General features: G+C 54.1%; 1 protein-coding gene across 2 annotated transcripts in view; it reads right to left on the bottom strand.

Annotated features, from left to right (window-relative positions):
• The window catches only part of MICAL-like (protein), a 42,604-nt gene extending 23,609 nt beyond the window's left edge, over positions 1-18,995 (bottom strand). For both annotated transcript variants that reach the window (XM_077634278.1, XM_077634279.1), the window contains exons 1-3: positions 18,861-18,995; positions 5,241-5,586; positions 3,931-4,028 (exon numbers count right to left, since the gene is read on the bottom strand). In XM_077634278.1, the coding sequence (XP_077490404.1) occupies positions 3,931-4,028; positions 5,241-5,574 (432 nt within the window). In that variant the 5' untranslated portion in view covers positions 5,575-5,586; positions 18,861-18,995. The remainder of the gene's footprint in view (positions 1-3,930; positions 4,029-5,240; positions 5,587-18,860) is intronic.
• Positions 18,996-21,801: the final 2,806 nt, after the last annotated feature.

Raw genomic sequence — 21,801 nt, 5'->3', positions numbered from 1 at the left:
AAATGGCGCAGTTATTGTCTCACATATCTCAGTGTACACCTCAAGCGCGCCCGTAAGGGAAGGGATAAAGGAGGGACTGAGAGAAGAAAGGAAGAAAGAGGTGCCATAGTGGAGGGAACTGGAATAATTTCGACCACCTGGGGATCTTTAGGCGAAACGCGGCCGCCACCCTCTGCACATGGAATAACTTCCCCTCGGAGCAACCAGTTTCTTGGGCTGTGGGCAGAGCCCGGGATCCAATATGGCGGCGCCCTTACACTTCTTTTTGAAGAGGTAACTCCCGGTGTCCAATATGGTGGCGCCCTTACATTTTTTTGAAAAGGTAACTGTGGAGTTACCTTTTCAAAAAAAATGTAAGGGCGCCGCCATATTGAACCCCCGGGAGTTACCTCTTCAAAAAGAAGTGTAAGGGCGCCGCCATATTGGACCCCGGGCTCTGCCCACAGCCCAAGAAACCGGTTGCTCCGAGAGTCGTGAAAAGACCCTGGCGTGTCGCAGAGGTTGCGGGACATGTTTAAACTGGTTCGTCGCGGTAGGGGCAGCACCCGCTGGCGACCTGCTCGGAGCAGTTGCTCCATGGCCGATTTCTTGCGACGTGATATAATGCCGCAAGAGTGCTCAGCGGCTCAGCCAATCCGCGATGACAACACATGCGGCATCTACATCCGGATCCTTGCTTTGCCGGCAAATTCAAACCTAGGCGCGCTCCGTCTAGGCGGCCCTGTTCAAGCATGCACGCTTCTACGGCCACACGTGAGGCTTGCGATGCGGAATAACGTACGCCCCTCGGGTTATTGTTCTCGCGCATGCGCACTGGAGCCACGATATTTCCGTATCCCCCTAACCAACAGGGTACCCCTATTCTAAATCTCGTCAATTTCGACCACCTGGGGATCTTTCGCATCGCACAGCACACGGGGGCATTTTGCGTTTCGCCTCTACCGAAACGCAGCCGCCGCAGTCGGGTTCGAGCACCCGGCTACTCCGGCTCAGCAGACGAGCGCCCTAACCACTGAGCCACCGTGACGATCCTCGGAATCGAGAGTCGTTAGCGTCGCAGTCCGTGTCGGACAACTAATAATAATAATAATTGGTTTTGGAGAAGGAAATGGCGCAGTATCTGTCTCATATATCGGCGGACACCTGAACCGCGCCGTATGGGAAGGGATAAAGGAGGGAGTGAAATAAGAGGTGCCGTGGTGGAGGGCTCCGGGATAATTTCGACCACCTGGGGATCTTTATCGTGCACTGACACCGCACAGCACACGGGCGCCGTTAGCGTTTTGCCTCCAGAAAAACGCAAATCAACTTTGGTCGCAACACCAGCCAGGAAGTGGCCCGCCGGGGTTGCTCAGTGGTTAGGGCGCTCGACTACTGATCCGGAGCTTCCGGGCTCGAACCCGACCGCGGCGGCTGCGTTTTCATGGAGGCAAAACGGTAAGACGCCCGTGTGCTGTGCGATGTCAGTGCACGTTAAAGGTCCCCAGGTGGTCGAAATTATTCCGGAGCCCTCCACTACGGCACATCTTCCTTTCTTCTTTCACTCCGTCCTTTATCCCTTCCCTTATGGCACGGTTCAGGTGTCCAACGATATATGAGACAGATACTGCGCCATTTCCTTTCCCCCAAAATCAATTAATTATTCAGCCAGGAGGTCCCAACATCCAATTTCCTCCAAAACTTATTAACGACGCCGCAGTCCTATCTCTGGATATGGATGAATGAGCCACAGTGTGTGACGCGCTTCTAACCCACAACCCCATGACACGTACCGACACCGCCATCCCCAGCTGTCGCTCAAGTTGGTAGTGGTGGGCCAAAGGGTAATTGGAGCTAGTCGGTAACCGCTCAGTGGTAAGCCCCCGGTTGCTTTAGAGGCAGCTGGACACGGTTCGCCGATAAGCGGAGAGAAAAAGTGCTTCCAGTTACTCTTACCACCACATGTTGAGGGGCTCTTGTGTCCCCGAAGCATCGTGAAAGGTGGCGCCCGTGTCATTCCTACTTCATGGGGCAAATAACAGCGGTGTCTAAGGAGCAGCATAGCCGCCGGCGCGCACGGGAGCTGCCTCACGCGCATGTGCATCCTTAGGGCGCTTCGCGAACAGCGACCTCACATTTTTGTTTGCTTCCTCCATGCATGGAGGGAATAAAGGTTCCGCACAAGGCAGCACCACATGGCGAATTCGAAGCAAAAAGAAGAAAGTGACAGTCCGTAGTTTAAATTTCATTGGCCAGGGCCATGCGCCGGCAGTCACGTGGGACCGACAGCATGACGTCATGCTTTCTCTCGAGTGTTTTCCTTAATGGCCGTCGCCGGCCACGCTGCTGTATAGGGCTCATGTTGAGCTTACCCCACCTTTCCTCTACACGGATCAGCTCTTCTCGGGTGCAATATAGACGCATACGCGCTACGCCCGTTTAAATAGCCCAGCGCAGGATTTGCACCTCGCAGGGCACGTAAACTAGGCCCCTCATATACCCACCAGCAAGAGGCGTCCACTTGAGTGCATTTCCTGGCAATAGAGCTTTCCGACTAAACGCTTCCATTTTTTGCCCCTCTCCTGCGCGCTCGCCCCGTGTTCACGGCACTCAGCAGTGAGAGCAGCCGTAGTAGTACACTGTAGCCGGAGGAACCCGGTTCAATCCCGCCATGTTTCGATGCAGGCGAAATGGAAAATACTCAGTTTCTCTGTGCGATGCCAGGCGCCAGATCTAAATCCTCGAGACGGTTCGCTCTGGAACCGGATAGCTTCTTGTGGATTCGGCACCAACAGGTGGTCGAAATTTATCGTGGAGGCCTTCACTACGCTGCCTCTTTCTCTCTATCTTCCTTCCCTCACTGCGCGGTTGAGGTGTCCGCCGTCCAGGCGGGAGCCATCGAGCGCGCCGAAGAGGTCGTCGCCAGTTATCAGCTAACGGCCACCTGGCCCCTCTACTAAGAATCCAGGAACCCTTCTTTTCAGGGAATAAAGCTTTCTCTCTATCTTCACCGAGATGTGAGACATCGTTTATCGTTTCCTCAAAACCAATTCTCATTCTCAGCGGCCATAATCAGCAGACTGACTATACGCCCACTGCAGGGCAAAGGCCTATCCCGTGTCTCTCCATTTAACCCTGTCCTTTGCCAGCTGCACGGGCACCCTAAGCCCGCAAACTTCTTAATCTCATCCACCCACCTAACTTTCTGCCGCCACCTGCTACGCTTGCCTGCGGTGACAGCAGGGTAAGAGGGATGCTGCTAACAAATAAGTCTCGCACTCCAGGCTTCCTTTCATTCCGCCAGGTGGCGTAGCAAGCCTTTGTTTCGGGGACAGAGCGGATTAATGCAGACAGACGGAGGCCACGTACCTGCAAGAGAACAGCTTACCGGTGCTGGGGCAGCTCTTCCTCGTGCGTCCGCAGAGAGGGGAGGGGGCACACTGGCTGGGGCAATCGCTTTATTATTCTCTCCGAACTCACGTACAGCAATTGAGCAACAACCTCGTCGACGGACGACGGGAAGGAGGGACGACGTGCGACACATATTTACATCATCAACGGCGGAAGAAACAAAATGCACTAGCAATGCAGGCTTTGGTATAACCGCCGCGGAAGGCGCCTCCGTCTCAGCAGGCACTCTTCCGGTCGGGCAGGAAAAAGGCACCGAGTGGTGGGCAGGAGAGGGGTCTCCTCCACTGCGTGCGCCGGCCGGCGGGAGGACAAACCGGGCAAAGTTTACAGAGCGCGCGGAAATGACAATGCCGTGGTGTGGGTCCCGGTCTGGAATGCGCGCCAAACGAGTGGACCTAATGACCAGAAAATGGCGCCCCTTTTCGGTCGCGAGTACACAGAGCGAGGAAGCAAGAGGAGATCACGACTAAAAATGCTCGGCGGCGGGTGGTCCGGTGGCGGGGCGCAGCAGCAGCAGCGCAGGATGGACCCCCGTCATACCTTGGTCGGCGGCCCGATGCAACTCAGTGGTGAGGCAGAACTGGTGGGCCTCTTGAGCGCAGACGCCGCAGCCGCGGCCCTGCGCCGGGAACCGAGGCCTGCGAAGGAGGCGGCACAGCGTCAAGACATTGCGAGGCCCCAGCTTACACACACGCCCTCGTTCCCAGAGCCAGCTTCCCCGACACGCGCTCCCACATTAGCAATGCGTCTTTCGACCTCCCTCCCTCCGTCGTCGCCTCGACCCTGACTGCGCGACCCCGAATTCCTATTTCGCTCAATAAGCGCCTCGGAGTCTAGATGGAAACCGCCTTGGAAAAGCGTTACGCTCCGAGGCCCGTTCTGCTTTCTCGAAAGTGGTCTGGGCTCAATTTCGAAGCCGGTGACTATACCCTCCGGGCCACCGGGCCTCGATTACGAAGCTCGCGACACGGAGTTTGACGTGGCGGTTATCCGAACGCCATTGGTGGGCACCTCTAGCACCCTCACTGGTGGGCACCTCTAACACCCTCACAGGTGGGCATCTCTAACACCCTCACAGGTGGGCACCTCTAACGCCCTCACAAGTGGGCACCTCTAACAATCTCATAGGCGGGCATCTTTAACACCTTCACTGGTTAATACCTGTGTTACACGGGCGTTTTCAATGACAGTCCAGTTAACCGCCAGTTGAGGATTTCAACTGCCGTTGAACTCAACTGGAATCGCCAGCTGTTACACGAGCACTTCGCGTTCAGTTCAGTTCAGTTAGCACTCTAACCACATGACCTCGTGTCTAGAGCGGAAGTGTAAATGAGAAAAAAGCAGTCTGTGCATTTTTTTCTTGTTGTAAATGATCGTAGTGTATATATTCTTTACTATAGCTACAATTCTTTTTGTGCATTTTTTGCTTTGCGGTAGAAATTTGCGGGTGCGAAGCACACTGAGCCAAGACAATCCACTAAAAGGGCAAGTTTTTCGGTCCGCAGGTCGCCATCTTGTCAGTTGGCCGTTCAACTGGGATCCCCGATCGCAGTCGAACTCAACTGCCGTTGAGATTTCAACGGCAGCTAGCACTGCCGTGTAACACCGCTAACTGCCGTTCAGTTCAACTGAGAGTCAACTGAACTGCCGTTTAAAACGCCCGTGTAACACGGGTACAACCACCTTACAGGTGGGCACCTCTAACACCCTCATAGGTGGGAATCTCTAACACCCTCACAGGTGGGCACCTCTAACACCCTCACAGGTGGACACCTCCAACACCCTCTCGACGACACAGGTGGCTCGGCGGGCCGGGAGAGAAACACGGTTACTTATTGCGATATACTCACCGCCCTCGAAGTACTGGTAGAACTGGGACACGTAGGTGGCCACGCTGAGCCGGTCGGGCTCCCGGTGGGCCAGCATGTCCTCGGCGTCCAGCAGGGCGGGGATCCCGAGCTGGGCCTCGGCGACGCTGAACGCCAGACGGTTGTTGCCGAGCACGTCCTCCTTGCGCAGGGAGTCGAACTCGATCAGGTCCGGCCGGAAGTGGTGGATGAGCGCGCAGAAGGCCAGCCCGTCGCGCCACGAGCTGCTCATGTCCACCACGCGCACGTCGCGGTAGCCCTCGGTCACGCGGCGGCACCACAGCTCGAGCGCCTTCAGGCCCCGCCGCTCGCCCATCTCGAGGCGATTCTGGGTCAGTCAGCGCGCGCGAGGAAAGTCAGCGACCGGCCTCTGTCTGAAAAGAGCGCCTATTCGATCCTCCCTGACATTTTCTGCTCGGACCGACCGACCCGCTTCGGAGACGACGACCTGGATTCGGAGGGCCGCGTGGGCGCTGAAGAACAGTCCGGAAACTGGCACGATTGGAAAGGCCTCGCGTCCAGTGGAAGCGCACCGCGGAGCGGCGAAAGCACGACCGTGGGAACCGTCAAGGTTGCAGCGCGACCAGACGAAAGAGGGCGTCTGGGTCTTATTCTTGCGCCGTGCGCTGCACAGCTGAGCACGCAGTGGGAAAATTTGCCTCTCTCTCGCAGTGGAAGGAGGAGCCCCAGTGCAGAAGCACTGATAAGCACCAAAGAGGGGACACTAGCACCTCCAAGAGGTCCCGCATAAGAACACCAGCAGGACCTTCAAGAGGTCCTGCATACGAACACCAACAGCACCTTCGAAAGGTCCCGTATACGGACATCAATACCTTGAAGAGGTCCCTTATGCGAACATCAACACCTTGAAGAGGTCCCGTATACGAACATCAATACCTTGAAGAGGTCCCGTATACCAACATCACCACTTTGAAGAGGTCCGGTATACCAACATCAACATCTTGAAGAGGTCCCGTATACGAATATCAACACCTCTTCAACACCTTGAAGAGGTCCCGTATACGAACACCAGCACCCTCAAGAGGTCCCGTACACCACCACCAGCACCTCCGAGAGGTCCCGTTACATATGCGCACACGATTCTCCGCTGACGTTAACAGAAGGAAACTGCGCACTTGACGAAACTGCTCGCCGGTCGAGTACCGCTTGCCTGGACACACGAGGTGCGGCCAGCGCGTCTGTTCGCGACGTCTACCACTTTGGAGGCGGCCACGAGACGAATTGAAAAAAAAAATTTCTTTCATAGCTTTTCAACACGCCGTTTCGGTTCGCTGAGCTTGAGGTGACTGTCAGGAATTCACTCATTGCAGCAGTGTCCTGCAGCACCAGCACGAAGCGCAAATTATTATTTTTATTAATTTCGCGTTCGTCGGAAGTGTGTTTACTGTTTACCGTGCGTGTCGGATACAACACTCGGCTTCGGCACACTCGGCATTTCTGGAAAGATGCACGAGGCTCGTCTCTACTCGTACACTCTAAACAAAAGGAGTAAAATTTTCCCCCTTTTATAAAAGGGTGTTCGCTAGGGGACAGTTTACCCCTTTTTACTCCCACATAGGTGTATTTGTGTTTAGAGTGCACCTGGGCGTCGGACGGCGAGCCGAGTTTTCCACTACCACACGAGTCCTCACAAGTTGGCTATCGTCAGCCAAAGCCCCGGAACCGGTCCGGACGCGGCTCGACGAGGCTCCGACACACAATGCAATCTGGCCTCGTAATACGCACTCGCTCCTCAACTTTCGAGCGCCCCAAATGCTGGGGGGGAGAAAGATAAAACGCAGCGCCTGCGAATCCCAACCTGCACAGCAAGCGACGCGAGATCACCGGGCTCGTTATCTCAGAACGTTGGAGAGGCTGTACGCGTGTATACGACACACACGCCCTGGTAAACACGGACCATGCGCAACGCAGAGGGGGGTTTATGGCCGGGCTGTGGACTTTCGACTCAATCCGGTGCATGCGTCCACAGAAACAGGATGCAATGCAAGTAGACGCCGGAGGAAAGTGTCTCGTTCTACCACACCTTCAGCGATTGATAGACTGCTTACAGAACTGCTAACAGAAACAGCCTGCGCAACGCCCTACTTGTAGGTGTATACGACCACCACAGCGCCTGCCCGGCTCACTTCTTTCCTCTCTTGCATGGTTGACACGACAAGCCCGAACAAGAGCGCGCACGTCACATGCATTGACCGCTGGACGACGACTCCGCCGTGGCCCAACCTGACACCTCAGCGAGCACGACTTGAAACCAAAACTTTTCCAAGGCATAGAAAGCCGGGCTAGTTGGAGGCTGTTCTGACCAGCGACAGCCTGGACCAGCAAGCCCAAGGATCATCCAGCTAGTCCGCAAGTCAGCTGCCGCTAGCGGAGCCCTGGAATAGGCGGCTCCGACCACCCGGCACCTGCGAATTACGCTATTCTAAATAAGTTTTTCTCTCTCATGACGAAATTTGTAAGCGCAAACCTTAGAAGCACGAAAAAGACACAGGACATCGCGTGTCCGGTGTCCTCTTCTTTGTGCTTGCAACGTTAGCGCCAACAATTTCGTCAAAACTTTGTACACATCGGCACCCGTCTTCTTCCCGCATTGTGGTGATCTCCCCCACCCCCTCCCCCCCAATCACTATATTCTAGACGGTCTGAGATAACGTACGCACGCGACAGCCTTGGGCATGCTGTGTGCGACTTCTTGGTCTCTCGAAGGCGAGAGGTTAACGTCCAAGTTGAGACTTTCCACGAATGCAGCACGAGTATGCCCTGGCCCTGAGCGGCCAACCATTTGGGCTCTGCATACTTTCGACAAAGGCCGTACAACCCAAACAAATTCCCTCCGCTGTCTGTCTCCCGAGAGGAGAGCCATGTGCACCTATGGACAAACACAGGACTGACGAAGAACAGAAAATAATAAACGTTTCCCGGCCAGTGCACATTCCGGAGACGTGTCTCAAGAAGAAGGCCAGAAAATACGGGGAGGACGAACCACGACTGGGCAGGAACAGTGGCGAGGTACTTAATCGCGAGGGCGCTCCTGATGCACTAGGCGGCGGTCCCGTATAAAAATGGTTTGTAGACTTTCCATGGACTTTTTACAGACTCTATTGCCTCCGTATAAATATTTCCTCTTGTCTATTCATAGTTTATAGACTGCCATATAAAAAGCTTACTACTACTACTACTAATAATAATAATAATTGGTTCTGGAGGAAAGGAAATGAAGCAGTATCTGCCTCTTATATCGTTGGACACCTGAACCACGCCGTAAGGAAAGGGATAAAGGATGGAGTGAAAGAAGAAAGGAAGAAAGAGGTGCCGTAGTGGAGGGCTCCGGAATAATTTCGACCACCTGGGGATCTTTAACGTGCACTGACATCGCACAGCACACGGGCGCCTTGGCGTTTTTCCTCCATAAAAGCGCAGCCGCCGCGGTCGGGCTCGAGCCCGGGAACTCCGGATCAGTAGCCGAGCGCCCTAAACACTGAGCCACCGTCGCGGGTAAAAAAAAATATTCTACTAAATGTGCGTGGCCATAACTGTATATAGTCAACAAAAACAGCGCGCGAACGACAAGACCGAGAATAGGAGACCAACTGGCCCCAGTAACTTTCTGTAATGCTATAGATCGTCTATACAGTGTCTATGGGATTTGTATTGTATATAGAGTAATCTATAAGATTTGTCTATAGAAACTCAATAGAACGTCTATGGAAAGTCTATAGGCTAAGATTTTTTTTTTTTTGTAAAAGGGTAACAGCGTAGCGGACTGTATGGCGCGAGAACCTCTCCCAGGGCAGCAGAACCGCTGGGGCCTCCGATGACCGCGATGCACCAACTCTGCTGGCCGCTCAGCCAGATTCCGCACGAACTGTGCCAAGCGGCGCCGACGGAGCGAAGCCCAGCCGACGCACGAAGCTCCCTCGCTAGTGCGACCGTGACGAAGAACTGCCTGCCGGTGCAGCAGCAGCAGTAACAGCTCACCCGGCCTGATGAAGCCCCCGCGATGACCCTCCTCTTTTCCCTGACACGACGTGTCTCATCACCTCCCTTGCCTCAACCCAGTTGTGTACAAGGAAGCTGCACTGGAAGAAAGACTCGAATTTGTCGGAAAACCGCCGGCGTCGAACAGCGATAGGAGAAAGCATCGCTGTTGTCGCGCCAGCAAATAACGGCGAGTTTTCTTTTCCGCGGGAGTGGAGAGACCGAGTCACGACGCACCGCCCCCCAAGGACGGCCGAGCAGGGCAGCAGCTGGGTCAATGACGCCGAGAAACACAATCGCCGATTAATAACGCATTTTCGCTCGGCCACAGAATAACCCCCCCCACCGCCGTGACCCGCGCCGACTAATTCCGCCGCCGAGGGCAGCACCATACACAATGCGCAGAAAGCACGATTACGTCACCGGACAGGTCCGACGAGAAGAGAGGCAGCGCCGTGCGCCAACACTTCGCCGCCTCGTTGCTCGCTGCCACGGCCCGACGGGTTAACAGAAGCCGTCCGGGGCCCGACAACGACGCTGGACTCGGAACGACGCCACGACGAGCGCACAACAGGCGGAAGAAGGAAACGAGAGAGGCGTTCGGTTGGCCTAGCGGGGGCAGACGACGCCGCCCCGGGCCGCCCCTCATCCGGCCCCCCCCCCCCCCCCCCCCCCGAGGGAAAAAAATAGAAAAAAAAGCCCCCGGGCGACTCCGTTCTCGCTCCGCTGAGCACACGAGGCCGCGTTTCCGCATAGTGCCGCGTCCGGCAGCCAGGTCGGCGGTTCGATACCCAGCAGCCTTCGCAGTCTTTGGCGCTGCGGCTGAAACAGAAGGCTGGGAAGGAGCGTCGCTCGGCCGTCCGCGAGGGGTCAACGTGAGGAGGATGCCTTCTCGGGGCGATAACTGCAGCAGACATCTTTCAGCGTTGCCGGGACAAGTGCCCAACACGCCGTTCCAAATGGGACTTCGACGACAACGCCCGACAACAGCCGCGGGGTGGGGTAGGAGGGGGGGGGGGGGGGCAATCAGCCACGCAGCCGGCCGCTTTTCCCCACGTCTCCGACGGCGAGTTTCATTCACTGATGGCTATCTGCGATTATGTCAAGCGCCGACATCACTTCGCAAATTACCGACTTCCGGCAATTTCACCAACGCCTCACCGTCAACCCCGTCCTCCTCCAAGGCGTGCCAGGCTATGTCGGCCCAGACACACACGCAACTGGGACGGACGCTGCTCACCATCTCGGTCGAGAAGCGCGAACGGGATTTCTGCACCGTTAATTCTGCGGAGGCGGCTGCTTGCGTGCCCAAAGAAGGAGAAAGGTTCGCGCGGGTATCCTCGCCACAGCCCCCCACCCACCACCCGACCGGGCTCATCCTGCGAGGGAGGCGTGGGTCTGGGGCCGGCTCCTCGACTTCCACGACCCGCGCCTGACTGGCCTTGGGGGCCCGCAACAGAACCGTGTCGACCGGTTGGTCGCAGGAAATCAGTCCACGGCGCCACACATCCTTCAGCCCAAACGTCCATTATATAGAGGTGCGTGAGCAATCGAAAATTTCGAATAGCAAATGGAGTACCCTTCTATTCGATTATTCGAACGAATCGAGTAGTGTACTTTCGAAAATCATTCCAAACGAATCGAATTAAGTTCTCGACTTCTCGAATAGTTTTCGGGTAATCGGCAGGGGGTTCGAATATGGCCTGCCGTATTTTTTTTCTTCGACGGCTGTTCCAAAAACGGTCCGCACCGAAGCCGCGCACCATTCTTCCGCGAAAAGTGTCAACGGGATGATCAAGTGTGCAGCGCCACGACGCGGCCCATTTGTGTGGCGGAGTTTATAAAGCTTGTACATGGCCTCTAAGACTCGATCACGATCTCGGAGGACACGCATATGGCTCTTAAGTAGGTGGCACCAGTCTCACTACCGCAGTGTGGCTGGGTACCCACCGGTTTTCCAATGGGGTCCAAGGTTTCCTCCGGCCTGGTGCTCGGCTTTTCTGGGTGAAATGCTCGCGAATGGGGGTCTTTGATTAGACAAAACACATACACTCTAAACACTAATGTGCCTATAAGGGAGTAAAAAAGGGGTAAGCTGTCGTCTAGCGCACTCTCTCTTATAAAAGGTAGTGCGCTAAAGGACACCTCTCCGTTCAGAGTGTAGTAATTTTCCCACACTTATAACCCGACGGTCTTAGAGTTAATGTGATGATTTCGCGTTCCGAACCGTTAGTGGGGACTAATTAGCGCTGCGTCTTTTAGCAGCTATAGCCTTAAATTCACAAGTTTTAAACTTACAGCACCGTACAGCAGTGCCACCACTGGCGCTTCAATGTTTCGCACGACTGCTCGTTTCGTACGGCTATCCGCACAAGCAGCGAATATTGGTACTAATACTCGATTCGCATTCGACTCGCAAGCGAAGCTAAACTAGTCGGATTCGATTCGGTATGGAAAAAAAAAGCACTATTCCCACATCCCTAGTCCATTATTCGACCCGCCGCGGTGGCTCAGTAGTTAGAGCGCTCGACTACTGATCCGGAGTTCCCGAGTTCGCACCCAACCGCGGCGGCTGCGTTTTTATGGAGGAAAAACGCTAAGGCGCCCGTGTGCTGTGCGATGTCAGTGCACGTTAAAGATCCCCAGGTGGTCGAAATTATTCCGGAGCCCTCCACTACGGCACCTCTTCTTCCTTTCTTCTTTCACTCCCTCCCTTATCCCTTCCCTTACGGCGCGGTTCAGGTGTCCAGCGATATATGAGACAGATACTGCGCCATTTCCTTTCCACCAAAAACCAATTATTATTATTATTAGTCCATTATTCGCAAGGCGTCCACCGCAGAACGAAACAAGAGCGGCCACGAAAACTACGTTGGACGCACGTTAACGTCCGCCTTTGGCGATTCCGAAAATACTTCATGATGCGTGCACATCTCACGTAGAATGTTCATGCAGTCATTTAGCTATTAAAGGCTACGTCACTCCTAACACTCACTAGATTTTAGTTCGGAAGAACGCTTTTTCTTTTTTTTTTTTAAATCTTGGCACAATTTAGCTGGGACACCCTGTATATTACTAATATTCGATTCGTAATCTAATCGGAAGCGAAGCTATAAAATATTCGTATTCGATAGTTTACTTCTAAACGTTCATCCCTGGCGTAACGCTGGATAACCGGCAGTAAAGTTAGCCAGCAAACATCTGAGCACAAAAATCTCACTGGCGAAACGTTTCGCAGTCACTTCTGCAGCTGTGCCTATATAGTGAAGGCGCTGGTGCATCGTTGGTATTAGCAACAATGGTGGGCGAGAACGACCCAGCTTAGTTTATGCGACAGCATACAAGCCTCGTCGGTATGAAAATGCGCGTACTGCCGTCGCCACACCTGCCATCTGCCAATCGTCTGCCCCTCCCCCGCCGCGTCTGTCCCGCTCCACTTGTTGGAGAGAGGTAGGAGACGCCGTACTAAGAATGACCGAGATCATGTGAAAATTACTTAGGACTGACGCGCCAGAAATTGAAAAAAAAAAAGAACTGATCAGAATAAAATCAGAATTGGAATGGAACAGACAAACTGGAATACAAGAGTGGAATAGATAAGATAGAGTTGGAATAGACAGAACAGCGCTGCCGCATTTCTTTCGCATCAGTGCAATTGATCGCGTCTATTTCTTTTTTCTCTTTACTGAGGCTGTACTACGTATTCCCGCAGGTTGCAATTCCATTTCTCGATCACGTGATGAAAGAGCCGTTAATGTGTAACTAATTCCGTCGTATGACTTAAAAACATTAAAAATAATGAATAACATAACCATTATTACCGAATTGAAATTTATTATTATTATTATTATTGTGCCCGTAATTTCGCTTAATGTACTCCCGTTTAAGGCCGTATATCCTGTCAACACAAATGACCTGCTCATACGCGTAAACAAACATTTGCCTTCACAGCCTTGTCCGCATTTTTTTTTTTCTGACGCACTTCCGTGTCGCCGCATTGTGCGCTTTGTTTGCCAAACAGAAGCACACATCTCCGACGGCAATGTGTCGCGGCATGACAGAAGCCTCTACGTGGCCACGGCCTCGTTTCGCCGGGTGTGTGCAGAAGCCCTGGTACACGACAAAGAAGCCATCCACTTTACGGTGTTCCTCGAGGGTCGGGTATCCGGTAAACTTGACCGCCGTCGAAACATCAACTGCACTTGCCGCGGTGGCTCAGTGTTTAGGGCGCTCGGCTACTGATCCGGAGCACCCGGGTTCGAACCCGACCGCGGCGGCTGCGTTTTTATGGAGGCGAAACGCTAAGGCGCCCGTGTGCTGTGCGATGCCAGTGCATATGTTAAAGATCGCCAGGTGGTCGAAATTAGTCCGGAGCCCTCCACTACGCCCACCTCTCTCTTCCTTCTCTCTTACACTCCCTCCTTTTTCCCTTCCCTTAGGGCGCGGTTACCGCGGCGGCTGCGTTTTTATGGAGGAAAAACGCTAAGGCGCCCGTGTGCTGTGCGATGTCAGCACACGTTAAAGATCCCCAGGTGGTCGAAATTATTCCGGAGCCCTCCACTACGGCACCTCTTCTTCCTTTCTTCTTTCACTCCCTCCTTTATCCCTTCCATTACGGCGCGGTTCAGGTGTCCAACCATATATGAGACAGATACTGCGCCATTTCCTTTCCACAAAAAACCAATTATTATTATACAGCGCGGTTCAGGTGTCCAACGATATATGAGAGATACTGGGCCATTTCCTTTCCCCAAAAAACAACCAAACAACTGCTCTGTGCTCGGCGGCGGCACTTGAAACTGCCCTCCAAAGAGGTCTCCAGTTGGGAGACTCCGTACGAAAAGGGACCGCCTATCCGATGCCGCGGGACTAAAAATTACAGGATTGCACTTAGGCCGGCTTAATAGCGGAAACGCGAGAGCCTTTCACTTTCCTCTCTTCCTCCCTCCATTTTATTTTTATTTTTTTGAAATTTTGCAATTATTTTTATTTATATTTGTTTTTACCTGCTTATTTTATTTATTCGTTTTTAACTTATTTTAATTTTTTCCCCTACTAAGTAAGGCTTCTCATGCATTTACGTCGTTTCTCGTCGAATCAGTCGCACAAAACCTGCTTCAACCGCGCAGCATTTATTTTCATTAATTCGATTTAATTACCTAATTACAACGCATCGACCAAACTTAACCATTTCAAGATCTACCCAAGCACTATACCTAACACGAACTAACTTTTGCTCGCTTATCTCTACAGAACGACATAATCGCGCGGACAAAACTTGCGGACACTTTCTGCTGACGGGACCATTACCATATAATGCTTTCGCATCAAAAAAAAAAAAAATATTGGCACCTACAGTTTCGAAGAAACACCGAGGGAGGAGCAGCTATCCTGGACTCGTCGACAGGGTGGACGCCGACTCGCTAATGCGACGGAAGCTATGACGACCCCAGGGGGGAGGGGGGGGGCTTTGCTCAAGTCGAGGGACAACGCCCCAACTTGTGGCCCACAGCAGGCTGACACACGGCGCGTGCTGGACAAGGCCGTATTTGGCAAGCAGCAGCAGGACGGAGATGAAATGCCTGTGACCATGACCATCGACACGGGTTTCGGAGCCAAGCAGCGCCTGCTTCTCCGTTGGAGGAGGCGACCATGGGTGGCATCCGCCGCCGCGATATTCGGGCCCATTGCCAGACAAAGCGTCCAGCGGGGGACTTCCTCGTGCGCTGAGAAAGGACGGGAACAAGCCCGAGAGGCTCGGCAATTCGAGAGACGGAAAAATAGCGGCGCTCCGCGCCAACCCGTTAGCGTGCCGGCGACCCACGGCAGTGCTGTGGACACCTGAACCGCGCCGTAAGGGAAGGGGCTCTCCTTCCCTTACGGCGCGGTACGGGTGTCCAGTGCAAGGAGTATTTTTAGGACACTCGACCTGCTGCACAAACCTTTCCCGAAGGAGGAGTTCACAGACCACTCAGGTGCTTCGTTGGCCCCGACCTGACGCCACTGCATGTTAGAGAAGTCATCGCGGAACATTATAGCCTCATATAGACTAAGACAGAAAGCCAACTATCGGTGATCACACCAGCTTCCTCATACAGTTCATCGGTTTCCGATTGAACAATCATCACCAGCCTGACTGCGCCCACCGCAGGGCAAAGACCTCTCCCATGTCTCTCCAATTAACCCTGCCATTTGTCACTGCGGCCACCGGATACCTGCAAGCTTCTTGATCTCATCCGCGCACCTAACTTTCTGCCGCCCCCTGCTACGCTTGCCTTCTCTTGGAATCCACTCCGTTAGCCTTAAGGACCAGCGGCTATCTTGCCTTTGCATTACATGCCACGCCCAAGTCCACTTCTTACAGAAAGACAACTATCGGTGACCAAACCCGTTGCCTCAGTTCATCGGTTTCCTACTGCACAATACAACCAGTCGCGAGCACCGTTTGTGCAACAGTTCAATAAATGAACGACATCGACATGTAAAACGATCCTCATTAAGATGTGCATAATCTCACAAGTTAAATGACTATAGACACCTCATTTTAGTTGCATGATTTCTTTTCTGTAATGCTGCATAAGACATTAGAATACATGACTCAGCACGTGGCATTCGCCTGCGACGACTCAATAATTTATAATCGAATTTCTTCTTGACGCTTTTTCGGTTTCATCAGCCGAACAATGGCTGTGACGTGTAAGGAGTGTCAAGGCCACGTAAGGCACGGAAAAAAAAAACTCCAACGTAACCTCTGATACGGTGTTATTCCAGCGTTTGAAGCAGGCTGGCTTAAGTGTTGTAGTGAGTTAAAACTACGTATTAGCGATTGTATTGCAGTTTCTTTCACACATCACGTGACCTAAACACTCCTTACACGTTAAAGCCACCGTTTGCATGGTTCTTGAAACCGACACAGCATCCAGGAGAAATTCAATCGCAAATTGTTTAGCGGTCGCGGGGGAATAACCACGAGGTGATACGCGTATACTATATTGTCTAACGCATAGTTTGGAAGAAAACACGCAAGCAAACATTAGGTGTTTACAATCCTTTAAGGTTACCACGCAGCCAATGCTTCTCTGAACGGAATCGCGCTCTTTCCATCATAATCAAAAGTACGCTCACTGCAGGACAAAGACCTCTCCCATATATACCTCTAATTAACCCTGTCCAGTGCGGGCAAGTTATCCCCGCAAACTTCTTAATCCCGTACGCCCACCTGACTCCTGCTACAACGCTCGCCCTCCCTTGGAATGCACTCAGTTACCCTAAGGGACAACGGCAACCTCCCCTTTGCGTTATACCCAAGTCTTCTTGATCCCAGCTAGGGTATCGCTAACTCTGCTCCCTTATACCTCTTCACGTTACACCTATCATTTTACTTAACATAGCGTTGTCCGTAATTTAATTTCAAGCCTTCTTCACTCTCCTCACAGTTTCCGCCCAACACGCGGAACTGGCAAGATACTAATAGTGTTTTAGCAGCGTTGTTCCGTAAGTGTGCCAACTACGGCAACTACGACCGTACGGCAAATGTGGCTAGGCAAGGCAATGGTAGAACGGCAACACGTTACGGTATTGACCGTACGGCCGTTGGACAATGCTAATGCTCTCTATGGTTGGATACAACATACTAAGTCCGCAAAAAAGAAAAGAAAAGCAGTCCACTGATGAAGTTTTCTTGTGACCTAAACAAGGAGCACAGCACAACACGAAATTATACGCTCCAGAATTTTGATGCCTCCGGCTTGTTTGACACAGTCGAACATTAAAAAAGGGGAGCCCGTTTACTGTTGGGGCTGGTCAGCGGAGTAACAGAAGACCCGACGGGCCGCGGGCCATTGTCGCCAAGTTGTCTTCATGACCAGGGAGCCCCCCCGAGAAATGCACACCACCCCATTTTTATTCTCCTTGTCCGGGCCTGCCGTCGGTACACGCTCCAGGCAGATGGATTTCCTAGTCACTTCGTCGCTGCTTATCATAAACTGTTGTTCCCATCCAAGATAGTTAACGTAACTTCAGCTTCCTTCATGTCAATTTTTAGCCCAGCCCCAGCGTTCAGATGATTCTCAATCGTGATATGCAATTTCTCCCTCGAGCTACTAATGGGGGCAATGCCATTCAGACGTATGCGTACGTCCCCAAATGTTGCAGAGAGAGAGAGAGAAAGAAAGAACGCATACTAAGCGGGGAACACTACACGTGCAACGTCACCCAGTGTGCAAATTGATTTTTCTGGCAACATTGAGGGCGGACCTTGGCATAATTTCTGGCTGACAGAGGAGGCAATGGGTCTGGTGAACAAAGGTCTGGCAGGAGCAACGCGGCATTGCAATTATTTAAAAATAAAACTCATTTCAGCGCCCACAAGTCGACACGGAAGGTCGCTCCTTTCTGGGGTGATTCTTTCCAACACGATTCGGGATGAAAATAGCTGTTCCGTTCAGATATGCGCCACCGACGCTTTTTATTTTCTGATCCACAAATACCCTTCCTGTCACATCGCCTGGTCCGCGCACCGTTCCGCTGCTCACGTAATTCGAGGCCAACCCCAGCGCTATAACAGAAGAAATGCTGGCCGCCAGAGGGCGCACTCGTCGCCACCGCCAAACTTGACGCACCGGAAGAGACAAGTGTTGTAGGCGAGCTCCCGTACACTCATCTTTCAACTACCTCGCGAATTCCAAGGCGCAGGGCTTTGAACACTCACAAAAGCACCGAGAAAGCCCTACGAAATCGGTAAGTCAGCTCAGCAAGTGTAACGCTGTCATTCGAGCCACTCTGGTCCATAGCGAATACTAGGACGCGAACCGAACGGGCGCGAAAGTGCTCCAAGTTGTTCGTCGGCCGCAGCCCCAGCGCATGCGTGGGAGGTCCACGGCTGCACGCGAGCGCGCAACCTGCAAACGTGACAGCGATGGCCGTGCTTGTCGCCGCCAAAAAAGAGGGGCGCCCCGGGTCGTTAGCCCGGCGACACCGATTCGGGCGTTTCGCCGCTGCCACTTTCCTCCTAGGCGATCCCGACCAGTCCCGCCGTCACCTTGGGCCCGCACAATGGGCCCCCCCAACCGGAAAGAGCTCCGTCGCCAACAATGGACTCTCCGCGGGCCAGCGACGACAGACGCGGAAGGGTCCGCATCGGCGGACGCAGCGAAAGTCGACGCGCTCTGCACGTGCATCGACGACGGGGAGAAAGCGAGACGCCGTCACGCGCACGGGAGCCCAGACAAGATCAGATAAGGAGGAGCGCCTGAATGAATACGAACGGGCGCGAACGAGCCGCGCGGAGCGCGCAGTCCCGTTACCCGGGACCGCGGTACAAACCAGTTCGAACCAACGGCGTTCGACGAGGCATCGGTGGAAACGCGCCCACGCAGCCACGGCACTGTGTGCCTGGGGTACGGACAGAGAGTTCTCCTCGGCGCAACCACGCCTACACTCGTAAGACAACACGCGCCCTTTTCAAAAGCAGCGCCTCAGTAGTACCAGTGGGACAACAGCGCAGCGGACGGAAATGAGCGGAGACGCAGACGAAACCCGCGCAGCCGGGTGGAATAAAAACGCAGGCCGACACCAAAACGCGTCGCCATTCATGCTACTCACCTCGTCAGCGGCAGCCACGGGCGGAACAAAAAAATATATCCCAGGTATGGACGGCAGTGCGCCGACTCTCGCGACGCGAGCGACGAGCGCAGAATGGAGCGGGTCGCCCCAGTCGGGGAGGAAGCGACGGCGGAAAACCAGCGGGGGCCGAAACGAGGTCACCCGCCGCCGACCGCGCCACGTAGCGGACCGCGCCGCCGCGAGCGCACGCGTGCGAAGCGGTGAGGCCCGTTGCGTGGTAGGAGAACGCACCAGAGGGCGCAGCTGTAGGCACAACAACACAGACGCCGCAGAAGCCGGCTGCGCCGACCTGCTCCACCGCCCGGCTCCGCCAAACAAGCGAGTGTGCGGCACGCCTACGGTGTGCGATCCTCCCGCAGTAATTGCTTCGACGGCGCGGCTGTCTTTTTTCCCTTTCTTTCGCCGAGGGGCCCACGTTTGTACCAATAAATTTCTATTCCGCGCAATAATAATAATAATAATTGGTTTTTTGGGGAAAGGAAATGGCGCAGTATCTGTCTCATATATCGTTGGACACGTGAACCGCGCCGTAAGGGAAGGGATAAAGGAGGGAGTGAAAGAAGAAAGGAAGTAATAGGCGCCGTAGTGGTGGGCTCCGGAATAATTTCGACCACCTGGTGATCTTTAACGTGCACTGACATCGCACAGCACACGGGCGAATTAGCGTTTTTCCTCCATAAAAACGCAGCCGCCGCGGTCGGGTTCGAATCCGGGAACTCCGGATCAGTTCCGCGCAACGGCGGTTAGAGTTCTGACGCCGACAGTTTGCACGCCATGATTGGACTGCCTGAGCGCAAAGACACTGCTGGAAGCCCTTCCTTCCCTTTTCACGCTACCTGCACTTTTCGTTACATAAGTCTTACCAAAAAAAAAAAAGGCGCATTTTTACTTAGCGTTACTTTCTCAAAAAAAAAAAATGACCGCGGCTCAGCCAGTCAACTTACTCATCGTAGAACCACTGTCACACGCCCGGCAAAAGTTCTTGACAGACTTCTTCATACAGGGTGGACAGGAATTCCGACCAGAGGCCGGAGCAGGCTGCCTTGGGTATACGCACTAAAGCGTCCCGGCGCCCGTCCACATTACTGCAGCTGCGGAGTTCGGCAGTGTGTCCATGGGAAAGTATTGTCCTGCGACGCCTGAAGTGTATGCATATCTCGTCGACTGACGAGGAAACTTCCACAGATGCCGCGGTTCGCTAGGCGTACGTAGGAGCAACAGCGGCGGCGGGAACGCTCTGACCGACGCGATGCTCAAAGCACGCTGCAAACCTGGTCGCCATTCTGCGGTGTACGAGGACATCACGGCACAAGTCGAGTGGGGCGGCGTGACCACGGCTCCGACAGGAATACCATGCGGTCTGCGGCAGGGATGTCCTCTCTCCCCGTTCCTCTTCATGTGAGGCGTGGCGGGAGTGACTATAGAGGTTTCGGGCTGCGATACGGGCTGGAACACCCGAGACGTGGAACATGTATGCGTAGCAATGCCAAGATGTGTGCTTAGAAGTGCCGAGACTGACATAAGCCAACTGCCACGCTGTGCATCTCTGCTGGGAACACCTGATGGCTCTAGGCGCCCACAGGAACACTCCGGTGGTGGGACCCCAAGGGGACCTGGGCTGGTCCTCCCTTCGCGGCACGAGAGGCAGTGGCGAAACTGTGCTATGAAGACAGACTTCTGCGCCTGCCCGACGCAAACTTGACCGCACCAAACACTAATCCACATCGCGCTCGCAGGTGTTGCAACTCGACGGACAGCGAATCTACGCCGCCGTTTTGGGGTACCGCCTGCGTCAATCGCGTCTGGCGCCGCGAAACCCGCGACTACGACTGGGGTCAGGATCCGAGCTCAAGTGCAAAAGGTGGAGGCCGGGGAACGGCTCAACGGAACAAAGGCGAAGGAAGCCCACTCTGGGCCGATATAATGCCAAGAAAACTGCCGGCAGCGGCTATTCGACAACTATCTGGGCAGTCGCCTGCTGGCAGAGGCCCGCCACGGAGTGCTGCGAAGTTCACAAGCGATCCCGATGCAGCCTGCGCCATCTGTGGAGCAGCAGAAGAGACTGCCAGCAATGTGATCCTCGAATGCCCTGTCATTACCCCTGACAGAGCCTGACACTTTCAGCTGCTCTCAGCTTGGAAGAGGCAACCGGGAATCGCACAGTCTGCAACACGAAACGGAGCCTGGAGTTCTGGTGGCAACATGGGGCATTGCGGCCTGTTTTGGCGCCGCCACGTCAATAGGCAGCGGCGACCCCTTATAAAGGGCATGGCCAGCATCAGCATCGGGGCTGACGGCACAACTGCAGCAGCTAGCGTCCTGCACCTACGGCCAGTCTAAAGCAATGTGTGGTGGATCACCGAGGAGGCCATCGACCGCAGACGGGAAGCCGGCCCACAACGCCGCCGGCGCACCAGTCAACTGCCAAGGCGTGGAAGGTTTACATGGTGTATACAGCACGGGCCGGCAGCACACGTGAAGGTGCTCCAGCGTGACTGAACAGCAAAGCACCACAGCGCTAGTGGCGACGAGATGCAGAGACCGGGAGCCCGCGCATGATCCAGTGCCCATCGAGCCTCCAGCTGACACCGGCAGCGGAGCTCCGGATGGCACCAACAGAGTTGGAACGGGCGCAAAAAGGATGGGTCCCTTTAACATCCCTTTAGTGGCCACAAGCGCGCGCATGGACCGGCTATCTGTTGACGCGAGTGCTGGTGGAGGCCAGGGGACGTGAGACGGAGCAGGGTCAGGTCATATATATATAAACTGAACAGCGGGAAAGACGACAGACCAAAAACACTTTCGCGCTGTTACCATACGAAAAATATGAACCAACTCGCCCAGCCTTTCGTACGTCATGGAATCAGGCCCAGAAGAGAGAGACGCTGTTCTACACTATGAAGATGCAGGCGCTGAAAGC

Source organism: Amblyomma americanum, chromosome 8 (genome assembly GCF_052857255.1).
Source record: "Amblyomma americanum isolate KBUSLIRL-KWMA chromosome 8, ASM5285725v1, whole genome shotgun sequence".
Classification (NCBI taxonomy): domain Eukaryota; kingdom Metazoa; phylum Arthropoda; class Arachnida; order Ixodida; family Ixodidae; genus Amblyomma; species Amblyomma americanum.
Note: the sequence above shows the minus strand (reverse complement) of the source record. Positions and strands in the feature narration are given on the sequence as shown.